The sequence below is a fragment of the Arachis ipaensis genome, chromosome B10 (assembly GCF_059453495.1).
Source record: "Arachis ipaensis isolate K30076 ecotype BB chromosome B10, ASM5945349v1, whole genome shotgun sequence".
In the NCBI taxonomy this organism is placed as follows: domain Eukaryota; kingdom Viridiplantae; phylum Streptophyta; class Magnoliopsida; order Fabales; family Fabaceae; genus Arachis; species Arachis ipaensis.
The window spans coordinates 142234246-142248817 of record NC_142435.1 but is presented as its reverse complement, the minus strand read 5'-3'; the positions used below and the strand labels follow the sequence as shown (position 1 = coordinate 142248817).

The following is a 14572-nucleotide window of genomic DNA, read 5'->3' as shown; positions in this document are numbered from 1 at the left end:
AATTGTTTCGTGGTCAGAACATATGGGATACAAATCTGTCCTCTCTCAATCTTTTCCTTTATAAAATGCTTGTCAACTTCAACATGTTTAGTTCTATCATGCAGAACTGGATTATGGGCAATAGAAATTGCAGATTTGTTGTCACAATACAATCTTATTGGTGGAGAAATGGGAACCTTTAGTTCTTGTAGGATTTTCTCTACCCATAGTGCTTCACATATTCCATGAGCCACTGCTCTAAACTCAGCTTCTGCACTATTTCGTGCCACAACACTCTGCTTTTTACTCCTCCAACTAACTAGGTTTCCTCCAACAAAGGTGCAATACCCAGATGTTGACCTTATATCCATGACATTTCCAGCCCAATCTGCATCTGTATAGGTTTCTACTTGAAGATGTCCATAGTTTTTGTAGAGTAACCCTTTCCCAGGCGACCCCTTCAAGTACCTTAGGATTCTAAAGACAGCATCCATGTGTTCTCGGCCAGGTGAATGCATAAACTGGCTTACCATGCTCACAGTAAAGGCTATATCCGGGCGTGTATGAGATAAATAGATTAGCCTCCCCACTAAGCGCTGATATCTCCCTTTGTCCATTACATTTTCTGGTTCAGCTGGCTTCAATTTTAAGTTAGGCTCTATAGGTGTTTCAGCAGCTTTACAACCAAGTAATCCTGTCTCTTTTAAAAGATCTAGGATGTATTTTCGTTGGTTCATAAAAATGCCTTCCTTAGACCTTGCAAATTTAATTCCAAGGAAGTATTTTAATGAGCCAAGTTCTTTGATTTCAAAAGCTTTGGCAAGCTTTACTTTCAAGTCTTTTAGCTCCAAGCTATCATCACCTGTTAGAATAATGTCATCCACATATACAATTAAGATGGCAATTTTATTAACTGCTGAATGTTTATAGAAAAGTCTATGGTCAGCTTGGCTTTGAGTATAACCAAGTCCCTTCACCACCATTCCAAGTCGTTCAAACCAAGCTCTTGGAGATTGTTTCAATCCATAGAGAGATTTCTTTAGTTTGCACATTTTATTCCTCCCTAGTTCAGCCTCAAATCCAGGTGGAAGTTTCATGAACACCTCTTCCTCTAGCTCCCCATTCAAGAAAGCATTCTTTACATCCAATTGATGTAAAGGCCAATTGTAATTCGCAACAAGAGATAAGAGAATCCGCACAGAGTTGAGTTTAGCAACTGGGGCAAATGTCTCTCGATAATCTACTCCATAGGTTTGTGTAAATACCCTAGCTACTAACCTAGCCTTATACCTCTCTATGCTTCCATCAGCATTGCACTTGATGTTGAAAACCCACCTGTAGCCAACCAATTTTGTATTCTGTGGAAGATCTACAATCTCCCAAGTTTCATTCTTCTTGAGTGCATGCCACTCTTCCATCACTGCTAATTTCTAATTGGGATCATCTAGTGCTTCCTCTATATTCCTAGGCTCAAACAGATTTGTAATTTTAGAAGTAAAAGCTCGATGTTTTTGAGAGAGATTTTGGTAAGAGACATAATTGGAAATAGGATGGTTGGTGCTGGTTTTGAGTACCTTTTTGGTGCAGGTTCTGGTTTCTTTCCTAAGGGCTATTGGCAAATTATTATTAGCAGTAGCAATATCAGATTTACCTGGAAGATCCCTAGGTACTATAGTTGGACCGTCTTCTGGGTTTTCAGATTGGGTTGGTGCAGAGATGATGGACTGGTCTCTATTCTTCTTGGGATATTTTCGAACATAACATCGAAGCTCCTTTTCTGATTGTGGTATTTCTTTTTCTGTTTGTGTTCCAACTAATTCTGGCAAAATTTCAGAATTGATTTTCACATCTTTTTTGGTAATTATTTTAGAATTTGTTTGATCAGTGAAAGTTGTATCCTCAATATGTAAGATAGGAGTGGGTAAAGGTTCATGCAAAAAATTTCCTTCACTTAAACTCTCCCCCTGAAGAAATTTTTTCTGAAAAAATGTTTCATGTTCCAAAAAAGTAACATCCATGCTTACATGACATTTCTTTGTGTGTGGATTGAAACATTTATAACCCTTTTGACTTGGGGAATAGCCAATAAAAATGCATTTTTCTGCCCTTGGATCAAGTTTACTTCAAGGGAAGGTGTATGCAAAAATACAGTACAACTAAATACTTTTAAAGGTAAATCAGAATGCAATCTACATGCTGAAAAAATCTTTTTGAAAATATCCAACGGTGTGCAGTAATTTAACACACGCGTAGGCATTCGATTTATGAGATAGGCTGCTGTTAGGACAGCATCTCCCCATAAATACTTTGGAACATTACCCTCAAACATAATGGCACGTGCTACTTCAAGAAGATGTTTATTCTTCCTTTCAGCAATGCCATTTTGTTGGGGTGTATTGGGGCATGTAGATTGATGTTGAATACCTTTTTTTTTAAGAAATTCACCAAGATTTTTGTTAAAGAATTCAGTACCATTATCACTTCTTAATATTGAAATTTTTGTGTCAAATTGAGTTTCTACCATTTTTGAAAAATACTGAAAAATTTTAGAAACCTCAGATTTTTCATGCATGAGATAGATCCAACATAGTCGTGTGTGGTCATCGATAAAAGTCACAAACCATTTCTTTCCAAATTGAGTTGTTATTTTCGATGGACCCCATACATCACTATGAATCAATTGGAAAGGTTTAGATGCATGATAAGGTTGAGAGTAATAAAGAACTCTATGACTCTTTGCACGAATACAACTTTCACATTTAAGTAAGGAAGAATCAATATTCTTAAACAAACTTGGAAACAAATGTTTGAGATATGGAAAATTAGGGTGTCCTAGTCTATTGTGCCAGAGCATTATTTGGTCCTTTATATGCATAGAACTAATACCACTAAATCCTTGAGCTACTTTATCTTCCGAAATATCCTCAAAATGATAGAGCCCGTCCATCATTTTAGCACTGCCAATCATCTTCCCCAAGGTCCGGTCCTGAAAAATACCATGAGTGTCAAAGAATGTCACAGCACAATTAGAATCCTTGCAGATTTTACTAATAGAGAGAAGATTACAGGAAAGCTTTGGTACATGTAGGACATTTCTTAGGTCAATGTTTTTGGACAACTTAATGGTACCTTTTCCAGCAATGGATGAAAAACTACCATCAGCAACTCTAATTTTCTCATTTTCAAAAGAAGGAGAATAAGTTTTAAATAAAGGAGAGAGGTTGGTCATATGGTCAGATGCACCTGAATCGACAATCCATGGTGCATTCAAGTTTGAGGTGCAGTTAAGGGACATAGGAATACTAAAATTACCTATTTGAGCCAAAGAACCACTAGGAGTACTAGATAAAGAACTGGAATTTAACAGCCTTATGAGCTGCTCAACCTGTTCCTTACTCAAGGATGATTTTTCAGCCTCATGAGCAGTTGGGGTAGCACGTAATTTGGGACCAGATTTGCTGCCTTTAAAATGTGCTGGTTTCCCATGAATCTTCCAGCAGGTTTCTCGGGTGTGACGAGATTTATTGCAGTGGTCACACCAAAGATTGGAGGGATGCTTCTGATTTGATGAACTTTTAAGTGCAGCAGGTGCCACTAAGAGTGCATTAGACTCCAAAGTCTGTTCAGTCTTGCCTTTTCTCATCATCACAGCTCTACGAGTTTCCTCTCTTCTAACCTCAGCAAAAACTTCTCCAATTGAGGGTAGGATTGCTCTTCCAATAATTCTGTCACGAACTTCATCTAACTCCACATTGAGGCCTGCAAGAAATTGAAATATCCTCCCTTCTTTCACTGTTTGTTGGTGGTGTTTGGCATCAGCGGCTGAAATCCACTTGTAGTTATTGAAGTGGTCAAGGTCCTGCCACACCCGCTTCAATGTGTGGAAATATTTGGTGACGTTGTCACTCCCAAGATCAGAGTACATCTCCTTGACACTATCCCACAATTCTTTGGTAGTGGTATAGTACATATAGTTACTACTGATATCCTCCTCCATTGAGTTCACCAGCCATGTCATCACCATGGAATTTTCGGTATCCCACACATTATATTGTGTGTCAGTGACGTTAGGCTGGCTTCGCTCACCGGTGAGATATCCAATTTTCCCTCTTCCACGAATGTACATCTGAACTGATTGAGACCACCTAAGGTAGTTTGACCCATTGAGTCGAAATATGGTGATTTGAACTGAATGGGAGTCACCACTAACTAGTACCCGCTGCTCAGATTTTAAATATGATGGAGTAGGAGTGGTGTTCTCCTTTTGTTCATGATTAATGACTGAGGAACTGTCAGCCATATCTATAAATCAGAGGCACAGTGTAGAGATTCTGCTCTGATACCAACTTGAAGTGTCTGAATATTATGTATATTCAAATGTACAGGAAATCATCTCTTTATAGAGGAATTACAGAAATAGAAATAACTAGAAAATGGAAAATATACTAGCCTAAAATTAGGAAAGATTTCTAATCATAAAATCCCTAAAAATAAGCTAAACTAAAACTGGAAAGGATATTATAATTAATTCTATTTACAGAAAAGATTCATGAAATAAATTAGGGATCTGATTTTGATTTGATCTAGTCAACAGAACCACTGTTGTAGCTGTTGATGAAGATGTTATCCCTAAGACTTGTTTCAACATGTTTCCTTTTTCTGAGCTGCTGAACATGACTCAAGATTATGATTTTTTAGTTAGTGTGTCTATCTTCTTGGTTTGCTGTTATTCAAGTTTTTTTAACAAATGCTTTCAATATTTAATAGGTTGTGTTTATTTGGAATAGATGTCATTGGCCTTTTAACTTCAGTGGGGGAAGAGAAAGAATATGCAAAAGAGGAGAAAATTGTGAAAATGATTGTGCTTGAATTAACTTCAAAAGAGTATGTTGATTGAGTCATTTCTCTTGGTTTCTCTTTATGTTCTAATCATCTTTTTTCCTTGTTTTCTGTTTGATCCTTTGTCATGTTTTGAGTTTCAGTCTTACAGTGCGATGTGCATTGTTTGGGGACTATGTTAATCAAGTAAATCATTTCCTTGCCTTTGGCTATGTGGAACAGCCTGTTATGGTGATTCAACTTGCTAAAGTCAAGTTCTTTAGGGGTAAATTGTTTGTTTTCTGTACATCTCATTGCTACTCTAGGTGTTGTCTCCAATAAACTTTGCTATACTATTTCTGTGTTGCTGTGTAGGTCAAGTAGGCCTTCAAAATGTGATGTATGCCACTTAAATGTTATTTAATCCTGATCTTCTTGAAGTTGTTGAATTCAGACAGAGGTTAGGATGTTTTATTTTGTTGATTTTTATTGTATTCTTTATTTACAACCAATCTGGAATAACAAGTACAAGTATTTGCATAATTTTTTTTTTAGTATGGTTGAGCAAGATGTCAATGGTACCCAACCACTGTTTATTGCAAATGAGGGTAAAGTTGTCTCCTTGGGAGATGATTTCATGCGTTTAACTAGAAAATACACTATTGAAGAGCTTCAAGATAACAATGAGGTTGTCTTCTTTTGAGTTAGTTGTGTTTATGTTTATTTTATACACAAATGAATTGAAAAGGAAAATGAAAGAACAATTTCCAGATCTGTTTTTTCATTTATATTGTTAACAAATGTTGAAATGCCGATTGCATAGGAGGGTTCTTTTATCATTTTTGGTACAATCCAAGGTATTGTTGAGGATGGAGGTTGGTGGTATTCTGCTTGTGTGTGTGGAAAGGGTATCTATCCTCAAAATGGTGTATATTACTGTGATTTTTGTTTGAAGCACATAACTAATGTGACTCCAAGGTCAGAAATTTTGTTCAAAATGTCTTTTCATTTTGTCTTGTGGATTGTTTATAAAAATAATGTTTCTTGGTATTATTTATTCCGAATCATTGTGTTCCTTTTTTTTCTCCGCAGATTTAAAATTAAAATAACAGTTGAAGATCATAGTGGGGAGGGTATTTTCCTTCTCTTTGATCATGAGGCATCTTATTTGCTTAAGAAATCATGTGCTGACTTGTTTACCGAGGTTCAAAGAGATGCAAGTGTATGTTCTTAATTTTTTTTTGTGTATTGTTCACTTTATGGGATGTGATATGTGTTATTTAAACTCTGTATTTCTTATGTATTATTTTCAAAATAGCTTGTATGTGGGGATACTTATCCTCCCATATTCCAAGGGCTCATTGGAAAGAAGTTACTGCTGAAGGTTGATACCAAAGGTGTGCCACATGATACATTTTATGGCACTTTCTGAGTTAGGAGAATATATGATGATCCCACCATTATTTCCATGTTTGAGCTTCCCGATTATGATGCTGATGATGAGTCTACTCCAAAAAAGGTTAGATATACATATAATTATTTTTACATTGTGTAAATTCATGTTTTGTTCCTTTTTTTTATTGTGCTGTGGTGAATTTTTCTTACGGTCTTATGTATTTTTAAACTCTTGTGGCATATGAATAGGAGCCTGATTTACAAATATCTGTTCCCTGTGGAGAAGGGGATATTGGTATTAAGAAGGAGTCATCAAAGACTTTTATCAAAAGTGAGAAAGTTGTTGGTGAGTCTTCTGGGATTTTATCTAAATCCCCAGTTCTTATAGATTTTCTGGCTGGAAAACAGTCTGCTGTTTTCGGAGGGACTGAGTTTGCTTCCTTAATTAATGGTGAACATAGAAAAGATGAGAAAACACCCAGCAATGATACTGTTAGTGATACTGTTAGTGATGATCTTTCTGCTGAACTGGATATATTGCTTAGCTCACCGGAAAAAGAAACTCAAGTGCTATTATATAATATTTTTTTCCTTCTTCCTATGTGTGTTGTTTCTAAATGGATTTTGCATTTCTTGAGTGACTTTCATAGCTTTTGTTAATTTCTTTGTGATAGGAGGTGTTGTCCCACGTTATTGATGCACCTTCCCAATATGGAGAAGCTTATTCATAAAAATCATGTTGTCACCTCCAAGGGCAAGAGGAATCTAAATCCCCAATTTGAAGAGGCGGCTGCTGATGCAGATGGGCGTGGGTTCAAGATTGCCAAGGTTAATGGAGTTTGATTTAAGGTGTGGAATTGAGCTGCTGTGTCTAGGTGTAGGTAGTTTATATAGTATATCTCCAAGTGTTTAAGAAGGCTTGTGATTCCAAATACATCGAAATGTAATCATGCTGGCTGGATGGTATTTTGATTTGACCTTTTTGGATTGTGTCGAACAAATAGGATTGTCAGATATAGGGGTTTTCTTTTTGTGTTGGCTCGGGTCATCTGTCAACTAGGTCTATTCTCAACTCCTTCTTTTGTAATAGTGACTTTGCTAGGGATTGGACACATTTTCAATGTTGTACCCTCTTTAGGTTACATACTAGGATATGTAATCATATGTTGGGATCCTCCTTATCATAGGAGAGATGGCCATATGTAATTGTGTATATCACTATCAGTATTTTAATGAAATGCGGCAGTTCTTATTTTTATTTCTTTATTGTTGTACAACTTTATCTTTTCATGTCAATTAGTTATTGGTGTTGATTATAATACTTTATTTTTTTTTATGTTTTGCGTTATCAAAGGTGTGCATGGTTATATAAGTTCTTTGTTGGTGTGTTTCACAAGTTCTCTTCACAGCCACCTCCCCTTTTTTTTACCTCTTGCTTATAGGAACTTAACAATGTGGATGTCTTTTGGGCAATGAATTAGGGGTAGTTCTTGCGATTTATGTTTCAACCTCTTGTTTTCTTTAGTATGAGTAACAAAAATGTCTCATAATTCTGTTCATGCTAGAGAATATACGCGAAATTCTTTGAAAAGAAAACGAACACAAAGTCACCATCGAAATGCAAGAGGTCAGTATTGAATTGACCTTCGTGATATTTTTAGTGTTTTATGTTCCATTTTTCCGTGATTTCATGTCTATGGGAGTCTTTTGTAATTTATTTTCGTTTTTTAATGTTTTTGAGGTCCTCGATTCCTCGATGCTTGCTCTCTTTGAATGATTATATGTGTAATTTTTATTGCTCTACCTATATTTTTTTAGTTAATCTTTGTGTTTCTAAAAATTTATCTGTTTATTTTATATGTTTTCAATGTTTTTGTTTATTTTTATTTTTTAGAAAATTTAGTTGAAGTGTCCCAGAATGTTAATCAGAGTTCAAATCTTATCTTGTCATGTATAATAATATCTTTAAGTATTTTATTCCTGTCCAATTTTATTTTTGTTAAATTATATTTTAAGTTCTTTGGATTTATATCTAATAATAGATTGGTTTGTTAATTTATTATTGTTTTTTTACATTGTTATAAAATTCTTTATGGAATCATTTAGATCAGTATATAGGTTTAATTTATATTGTTGTTTCAAACATACACAAGTACTAGAGGTTAATAAATTGTTTAATTAGTGTTTATTCTTGTCTTAGACAATATGAAAAGTTTTTTTGTTATGTGATTGGATTCACGTAATTAGTTAATTAATTAACTTTTCTAGCTAAATAATAGACGAGGGGTATTTCTTGAAACTTTCTTAATTTGATGTCATAATCAATAGTTGTATATTAAAGAAAAGTTTAATTATTCTGTCGGTTCCTCTAATTTTTTGAAATCTTTTGTTAGTTCCATATAAATATTTTTTCTTTTAGTTCTGTCTGTGAAATTTTTTTTTTTTTTAGTTTTTTCAATTATGCCTCTATTGATAGTGATTAGGTCAATTGTATAATGAGATGTTTACAACAAAGAATATGGTGCATGGATTCAATTAAAAGAAAAAGGAAGCCTTTGCAGCCAATTAAGAAAAAAATTTGTGCAATGACTCAGTTAAAGTTAAAAAAAATATATGCACTTGGTTAAAAATTTTACAAGATTCTATGGACCAATAGAGTCATTAAAGTCTAAAAAAATACAAAATGATTCTCATAGTGATTTAGCTTATTTAATTGCAACCTAGACAATTAGTATGAGTGATTAAAATAATGAAACAAAGTCTATTCTAACGTTAAAAAAAATCAAACTGTTCTTGAATGTGCATTAAGCTTTATTTATATTTAGTTATTTAATAAATCAATGTTAATTCAAATTGGTTTTCGTAGTTTATTACATTTTTAATGTTCAATTTGTACGCTGATTATTAAATAATTAATTGATTTCTTATTTCATCATTATTTTTTTTTTATGTTTGGTTGTCAAATATATATTTACATAAATTTGTGTTATTTTAAATTAAAATGGATGATATAGACCAATCAGAAATATATGATCCTTCGATAAATTCATTCAGTCAAGTTGGTTCTCTTATTGATCATCCTCTGTTCTTGCAAAGTGAGATACAAGGTACGCTCTCTTTCTTAAATCATCAATTATTCAAGAATAGTAAAATAGAAATCTTATTTACTTAGTTCTAAAAGATTCTATTGTGCTTCTGTGATGAGATATTATTCAGGCAGTATAAAATAGAAGTAATGTTTTGTGATATATTTTTTTGACAAAATTTAAATGAGTCAAGTATTTGTTATATATTATATCTGTAAGCTAATGGTTTATTCATTTTATGTTGAATCTATTTCATGCCATATAATTGAGATAAAAAAAATTTATTGTTATGCATGTTTTTTTCCGCTTTATCTTTACCAGGTTGTCTTGATGTTGGTGATCCTAACTATGAATGTTCAATCTGTGGGGCGTGTTTCTGGTTATCAGAACGTGTTGAAAGAGACTCTACAGTTAATCGTCCTGTTTTTACTGTTTGTTGCTCAAAAGGAAAAATTCAGTTACCTTATCTCCGAAAGCCCCCAGATCTGCTATATAATTTGATTAACGGACATGATAGTATCTTTGCCTTCACGTCTCTTGGTGGTAAGGTTCTGGATTCAGTGAATGATGGGAGTGGTCCACCGCAGTTTATAATAACTGGTCAAAATTATCATCGGATTGGAAGTTTGCTCCCGGATCCTGGTCAGAAGCCTAAATTTGCTCAATTATATATATACGACACTCAGCATGAGATAATGCATAGGCAGGGAATCTTTCGGTATGTGTGTTTGAAGTTTTGTTGTTAAGTTTTTTTATTTTATTTCCCTGATGTTTTAATGTTATTTGCACTGAAAAATAGGTTTATATCTGTCATTGCATAGTTATATTGTGTTTTATTCCTGTTATAATGCGTTATTAATCATTTCTGACTAATAATGATGTATTAAAACATATGATAATTGTATTCTGTGTAGTTTTTAAATATATTTTTGTGGTTAATGTATATTTGTTTTAGGCAAACATCTGAGATAGATAAAGAATTGATAACTGAGTTGTTGCAAATGATCGATACTCATAATGTGATAGCACAGTTATTTCGAAGAGTCAGAGAATTCTATCAGTGTCATCCATCCGAGATCTTCTCTTTGAAGTTGTATTCGCATAGGAAGGTTGATCGAAGAACTTACAATACTCCCTCTTGTGACGAAGTTGCTGCTCTGATTGTTGGAGATTTTGATTCGTCGGATCATGGTCGTGACATTATTGTTCGATCTACTACTGGTCAGTTGCAACGTATCTATAAAACTCATGCTCTGTATTGGCCTTTACAGTATTCGTTGTTGTTTCCATATGGCGAGGATGGTTACCAGTTGAATATTCCTTATCGAGGTCAACAGGAGGGATATGTCCCTGGAAGGAGAACAAGGGTTTCTCTCAGGGAATTCATATGTTTTCGTCTGCAGATTAGGGAGCAAGAAGATGGAATTATTCACAAGTGTAGGCGATTATTTCAACAATTTGTTGTTGACTGTTTCACCATGATTGAGTCCCAGAGGTTGTATGAGATTAGAATGAAGCAAAGTGCAATTAGAGGAGAAGTGCTTCAAGGAATAGAAGAGGCTATGTGTCGTGGTGATGACGAAGCTTCTTCAATTGGGACACGAGTCATCTTGCCTTCTTCTTTCACTGGTGGTAGACGTTATATGTTTAATCGTTGTTAGGATGCGATGGCAATCTGTAAACATTTTGGCTATCCAGATTTATTCCTTACTATTACGTGTAATCCAAATTGGCCTGAATTTCAGCGATTCACAGAGCGAGAGCGAATTTCCATCGCCGATCGTCCTGATATCTCTTGCCGTGTCTTTCATGCTAAGTTGAAATGCCTTCTAAGCGATCTCAAGGAAGGTGTGTTTTTTGGTCCACTTAGTGCAGGTATGTTATTTCTCGCTTGGCATTTCAATTTTTGTCTGTTGTCCTCGGACATGTAGTTGTCTGGCTTCTTAATGATATTTTTGTATTTTTTAGGTATCATACTATTGAGTTCCAAAAAAGAGGTCTACCATATGCACACATGTTACTATGGCTTAACGGGGAAATCAACTTACAAAGTTTTGAAATTGTTGATGAATTCATCTGTGCCGAGCTACCCAATCCCCTCAAATTTCCAGCTCTTTATAATGTCCTCACCAAGTACATGATCCATGGTCCCTGCGGTCGACTTAGACCGAGTTCTCCTTGCATGAAAGATGGTAAATGCTCAAAATTTTATCCGAAAAGATTCGTTGACCAAACGAGCTTTGATGAAGATGGCTATCCGATATATAGACGTCGTAATATGGGTGTGGCAGTGAAGATCAACGACGTTGATATTGACAACAGATTTGTTGTGCCTTATAATCCACTGCTGCTAATGAAATATCAAGCTCACATAAATCTTGAGTTCTGTAACAAGTCAAACGTCATCAAGTATCTTTTTAAGTATATCAATAAGGATCCGGATCGGGTGACTGCAACTGTTGGAGAAACATATCATGTTAGTGAATCTTCTCAGGTGGTTGATGAGATCAAGCAGTATTACGATTGTCGTTATTTATCACCGTCTGAATCCATGTGGAGAATTTTTGCTTATGATATTCATCATAGATGGCCGTCAGTACAGAGGTTGACTTTTCACTTGCCGAACCAACAACATGTTGTATTCGATGATGCTGATATCACTACTCATGTTTATTTGCGCAACAAAGATTTGCTGACGATATTTACGGGTTGGATGATAGCCAACAGGCGGTTCCTGGATGGGCGGTCTTTAACATATGTTGAATATCCAGGCAAATTTGTCTATTGTTCGAACAGTAGGGAGTGGAAGCCGAGACAGAGGGGATTCTCAATTGGAAGATTGAGTTTTGCTCATCCTTCGTCTGGTGAACTTTTTTATATGCGGATGCTTTTGAACGTGCAGTGATGTTGTACCCGTTTTCAAAGTATAAGAACCGTGAATGGTGTTACTTATGATACATTTCAGGAGGCATGTTCTGCCATGGGATTCTTGATAGATGATAAGGAGTATGTTTCTGCTATTAAGGAAGTCGCCGAGGTAGCATCCGCTGCACAGCTAAGGAGGCTTTTTGTGATGTTGTTGCTATCTGGTTCCATGGGAAGGCCTCTGTCAGTTTGGGAACAAACTTGGACTTATTTGTCTGATGATATTCTTTATCGCAGAAGGCATGAGCTGCAATATCCCGGTAAGAATTTTGTTCATGATGAATTTATTATATGACAAGCAGGCACACACGGACACAGACAATGTAGAAATGATATTATCGTGCTAATATTTATTAATTATCGTTAAACGTAGATCTAACGATGAGTCAGGACGAGTTGCAAACATTTTGTTTGTTGGAAATTGAGAAACTATTGCAGAGTAATGGAAAATAATTGAGAAATTATGCTGGCATGCCGGTTCCTAATAACTCTTTAGTCTCTCAATTTAGCAACTTGATGTTGTTGCGTGAGTTGCAGTATGATACTATTTCTTTGACTCGTGAGCATGATGCAAATGTCTTAAAGTTAAATGAAGAACAGAGGGTGGTCTATGATAAAATTATTGATTGCGTTTCGAATAAGAGGCACGGATTCTTTTTTGTGTACGGGTTTGGTGGTACTGGAAAAACTTTTTTATACAGGGTTTTGTCGGCTAGATTGCGATCTGAGAAAAAGATTGTTATAAACGTTGCTTCTAGTGGTATTACCTCTCTGTTGTTACCTGGTGGTAAGACGGCGTATTCTATGTTCAATATTCCTATTGAGCTGACTAAAGATACTGTTTGTCGGATTAAGAAGGATAGTGCAAAAGCTGAGGTAGTCCGATTGGCCGATTTGATTATTTGGGATGAGGCACCGATGACTAACAAATTAGCATTTGAAGCGCTCGATAGGACGTTACGTGATATAATGGTTTCGGTCTCTGATAGGAATAAAGATTTACCTTTTGGTGGGAAGGTGGTCGTTCTTGGTGGTGATTTCAGGCAGGTCTTGCCAGTTATTCCGAAAGGTTCTCGTGCTGAGATTGTCATGGCTTCGATAAATTCTTCTATCCTCTGGAAATATTGCAAAGTTTTGCGTCTGACAAAAAATATGAGGTTAACAATGGGATTGGAACAATCAACTCCTCAGGAGTTAAGGTCATTTTCAGATTGGATACTTCAAATCGGTGAAGGTCGATGTGGAACAGTGGTCAGTGATAAAATTTTTGTTGATATTCCTTCTGATCTAATCATTCCTGTCTTGGAAAATCCAGTGGAAGATATTGTAAATACAATCTATCTGAATTTGGTTCAGAATTTTCGTGATCCAAGTTTTTTCAGGATAGGGCGATTCTGGCTCCGACTGTCGACAATGTTGAAGAGATAAACAATTATATAGTTGACTTGTTGCCCGGTGAGGAGAAAAATTATCTCAGTACTGATTCGATATGTGGTAGTGATGTCTATTATGATGTTGATGTTGATTGGATAAATGTTGAATTCTTGAATCAGATTAGGTGTTCTGGTCTACCTAATCATTCGTTGAAGTTGAAAATAGGCGTGCCTATTATTTTGTTGAGGAATATTGATCCACCTGGGGGTTTGTGTAATGGGACCCGACTTGTTGTGCGAGATCTAGGGAGAAATGTGATCAGTGCGGATATTGTTTCTGGTAGCAATGTTGGGGATAAAGTTTTTATCACCAGAATGAATATGATTCCCAGTGATACGGTTATACCGTTTAAATTCCAATGCCGTCAGTTCCCGATTTCTCTGTCGTTTGCGATGACAATAAACAAAAGCCAGGGTCAGACATTATCAACAGTCGGTTTGTTCTTGCATCGTCCTATGTTTTGTCACGGTCAACTTTATGTAGCTCTTTCCCGAGTTAGGAATAGAAATGGTCTTAAGATTTTACTTTGTGATGATGGATTAGTTGATCCTATCAGGACTGAAAACGTTGTATTTACAGAAGTTTTTGATAAGATATAATGTAGTTTCTTCTTATACCTTCCAATCTTATCTGTGTAATTTATAGTTTTGTTTTGGTGTATGTTTTCTTTAGAGAGGGACAGTTTCTTTGGGGTATGTCTAAAATCATCTCAACCATTTTGTGTGCACTAGATGCACCATTTTTTATGAACCGTTAGATTCTATTAAATGAAAATCAAAGGATGGTATGAAAGAAGAGTATTCATACGATTTATAAATATAGAATATATTAGTATATATTAGCATACGCGTGGTTTCATCTCTGATGTGGAGAGCTATCCGCGTTTCAGGCCTGCAAACATCCAAGCTGGATGTTCTTCTCCAGCATGGCTTCTC

At 35.5% G+C, this 14572-nt stretch overlaps 4 protein-coding genes across 4 annotated transcripts; 3 read left to right on the top strand and 1 right to left on the bottom strand.

Moving 5' to 3' along the window:
* Nucleotides 1–2930: 2930 nt before the first annotated feature.
* LOC148581957 (uncharacterized) lies at nt 2931–3625 on the bottom strand. Its single transcript, XM_088496726.1, has 2 exons — nt 3292–3625; nt 2931–2965 (listed from the first exon to the last, which is right to left on the bottom strand). Exons 1-2 carry the CDS (start codon nt 3623–3625, stop codon nt 2931–2933), a joined length of 369 nt encoding a protein of 122 aa, XP_088352852.1.
* A 719-nt stretch (nt 3626–4344) lies between these two features.
* LOC148581956 (uncharacterized) lies at nt 4345–5500 on the top strand. The gene is made up of 5 exons (XM_088494680.1): nt 4345–4358; nt 4747–4863; nt 4962–5083; nt 5173–5197; nt 5353–5500. Exons 1-5 carry the CDS (start codon nt 4345–4347, stop codon nt 5498–5500), a joined length of 426 nt encoding a protein of 141 aa, XP_088350806.1.
* A 3693-nt stretch (nt 5501–9193) lies between these two features.
* Nucleotides 9194–10939, top strand: LOC148581955 (uncharacterized). Its single transcript, XM_088494675.1, has 3 exons — nt 9194–9299; nt 9600–9996; nt 10234–10939. Exons 1-3 carry the CDS (start codon nt 9194–9196, stop codon nt 10937–10939), a joined length of 1209 nt encoding a protein of 402 aa, XP_088350801.1.
* A 1735-nt stretch (nt 10940–12674) lies between these two features.
* Nucleotides 12675–14236, top strand: LOC107621392 (uncharacterized). Its single transcript, XM_016323415.1, has 2 exons — nt 12675–13529; nt 13586–14236. Exons 1-2 carry the CDS (start codon nt 12675–12677, stop codon nt 14234–14236), a joined length of 1506 nt encoding a protein of 501 aa, XP_016178901.1.
* The last annotated feature ends 336 nt before the right edge of the window (nt 14237–14572 follow it).

Excerpts from the sequence above, each read along its gene's own strand:
- LOC148581957 (XM_088496726.1), bottom strand. The coding sequence starts at position 3,625 with ATGATGAGAAAAGGCAAGACTGAACAGACTTTGGAGTCTAATGCACTC. Across the intron at positions 2,966-3,291 it reads TGGTTCTTTGGCTCAAATAG|GACCGGACCTTGGGGAAGAT; the intron begins GTAATTTTAGTA and ends GGTATTTTTCAG.
- LOC148581956 (XM_088494680.1), top strand. Across the intron at positions 4,864-4,961 it reads CTTGAATTAACTTCAAAAGA|TCTTACAGTGCGATGTGCAT; the intron begins GTATGTTGATTG and ends TTTGAGTTTCAG. Across the intron at positions 5,198-5,352 it reads GTAGGCCTTCAAAATGTGAT|TATGGTTGAGCAAGATGTCA; the intron begins GTATGCCACTTA and ends TTTTTTTTTTAG.
- LOC148581955 (XM_088494675.1), top strand. The coding sequence starts at position 9,194 with ATGGATGATATAGACCAATCAGAAATATATGATCCTTCGATAAATTCA. Across the intron at positions 9,300-9,599 it reads CTTGCAAAGTGAGATACAAG|GTTGTCTTGATGTTGGTGAT; the intron begins GTACGCTCTCTT and ends TATCTTTACCAG. Across the intron at positions 9,997-10,233 it reads CATAGGCAGGGAATCTTTCG|GCAAACATCTGAGATAGATA; the intron begins GTATGTGTGTTT and ends TATTTGTTTTAG.
- LOC107621392 (XM_016323415.1), top strand. The coding sequence starts at position 12,675 with ATGCCGGTTCCTAATAACTCTTTAGTCTCTCAATTTAGCAACTTGATG. Across the intron at positions 13,530-13,585 it reads AAAATCCAGTGGAAGATATT|GATAGGGCGATTCTGGCTCC; the intron begins GTAAATACAATC and ends AAGTTTTTTCAG.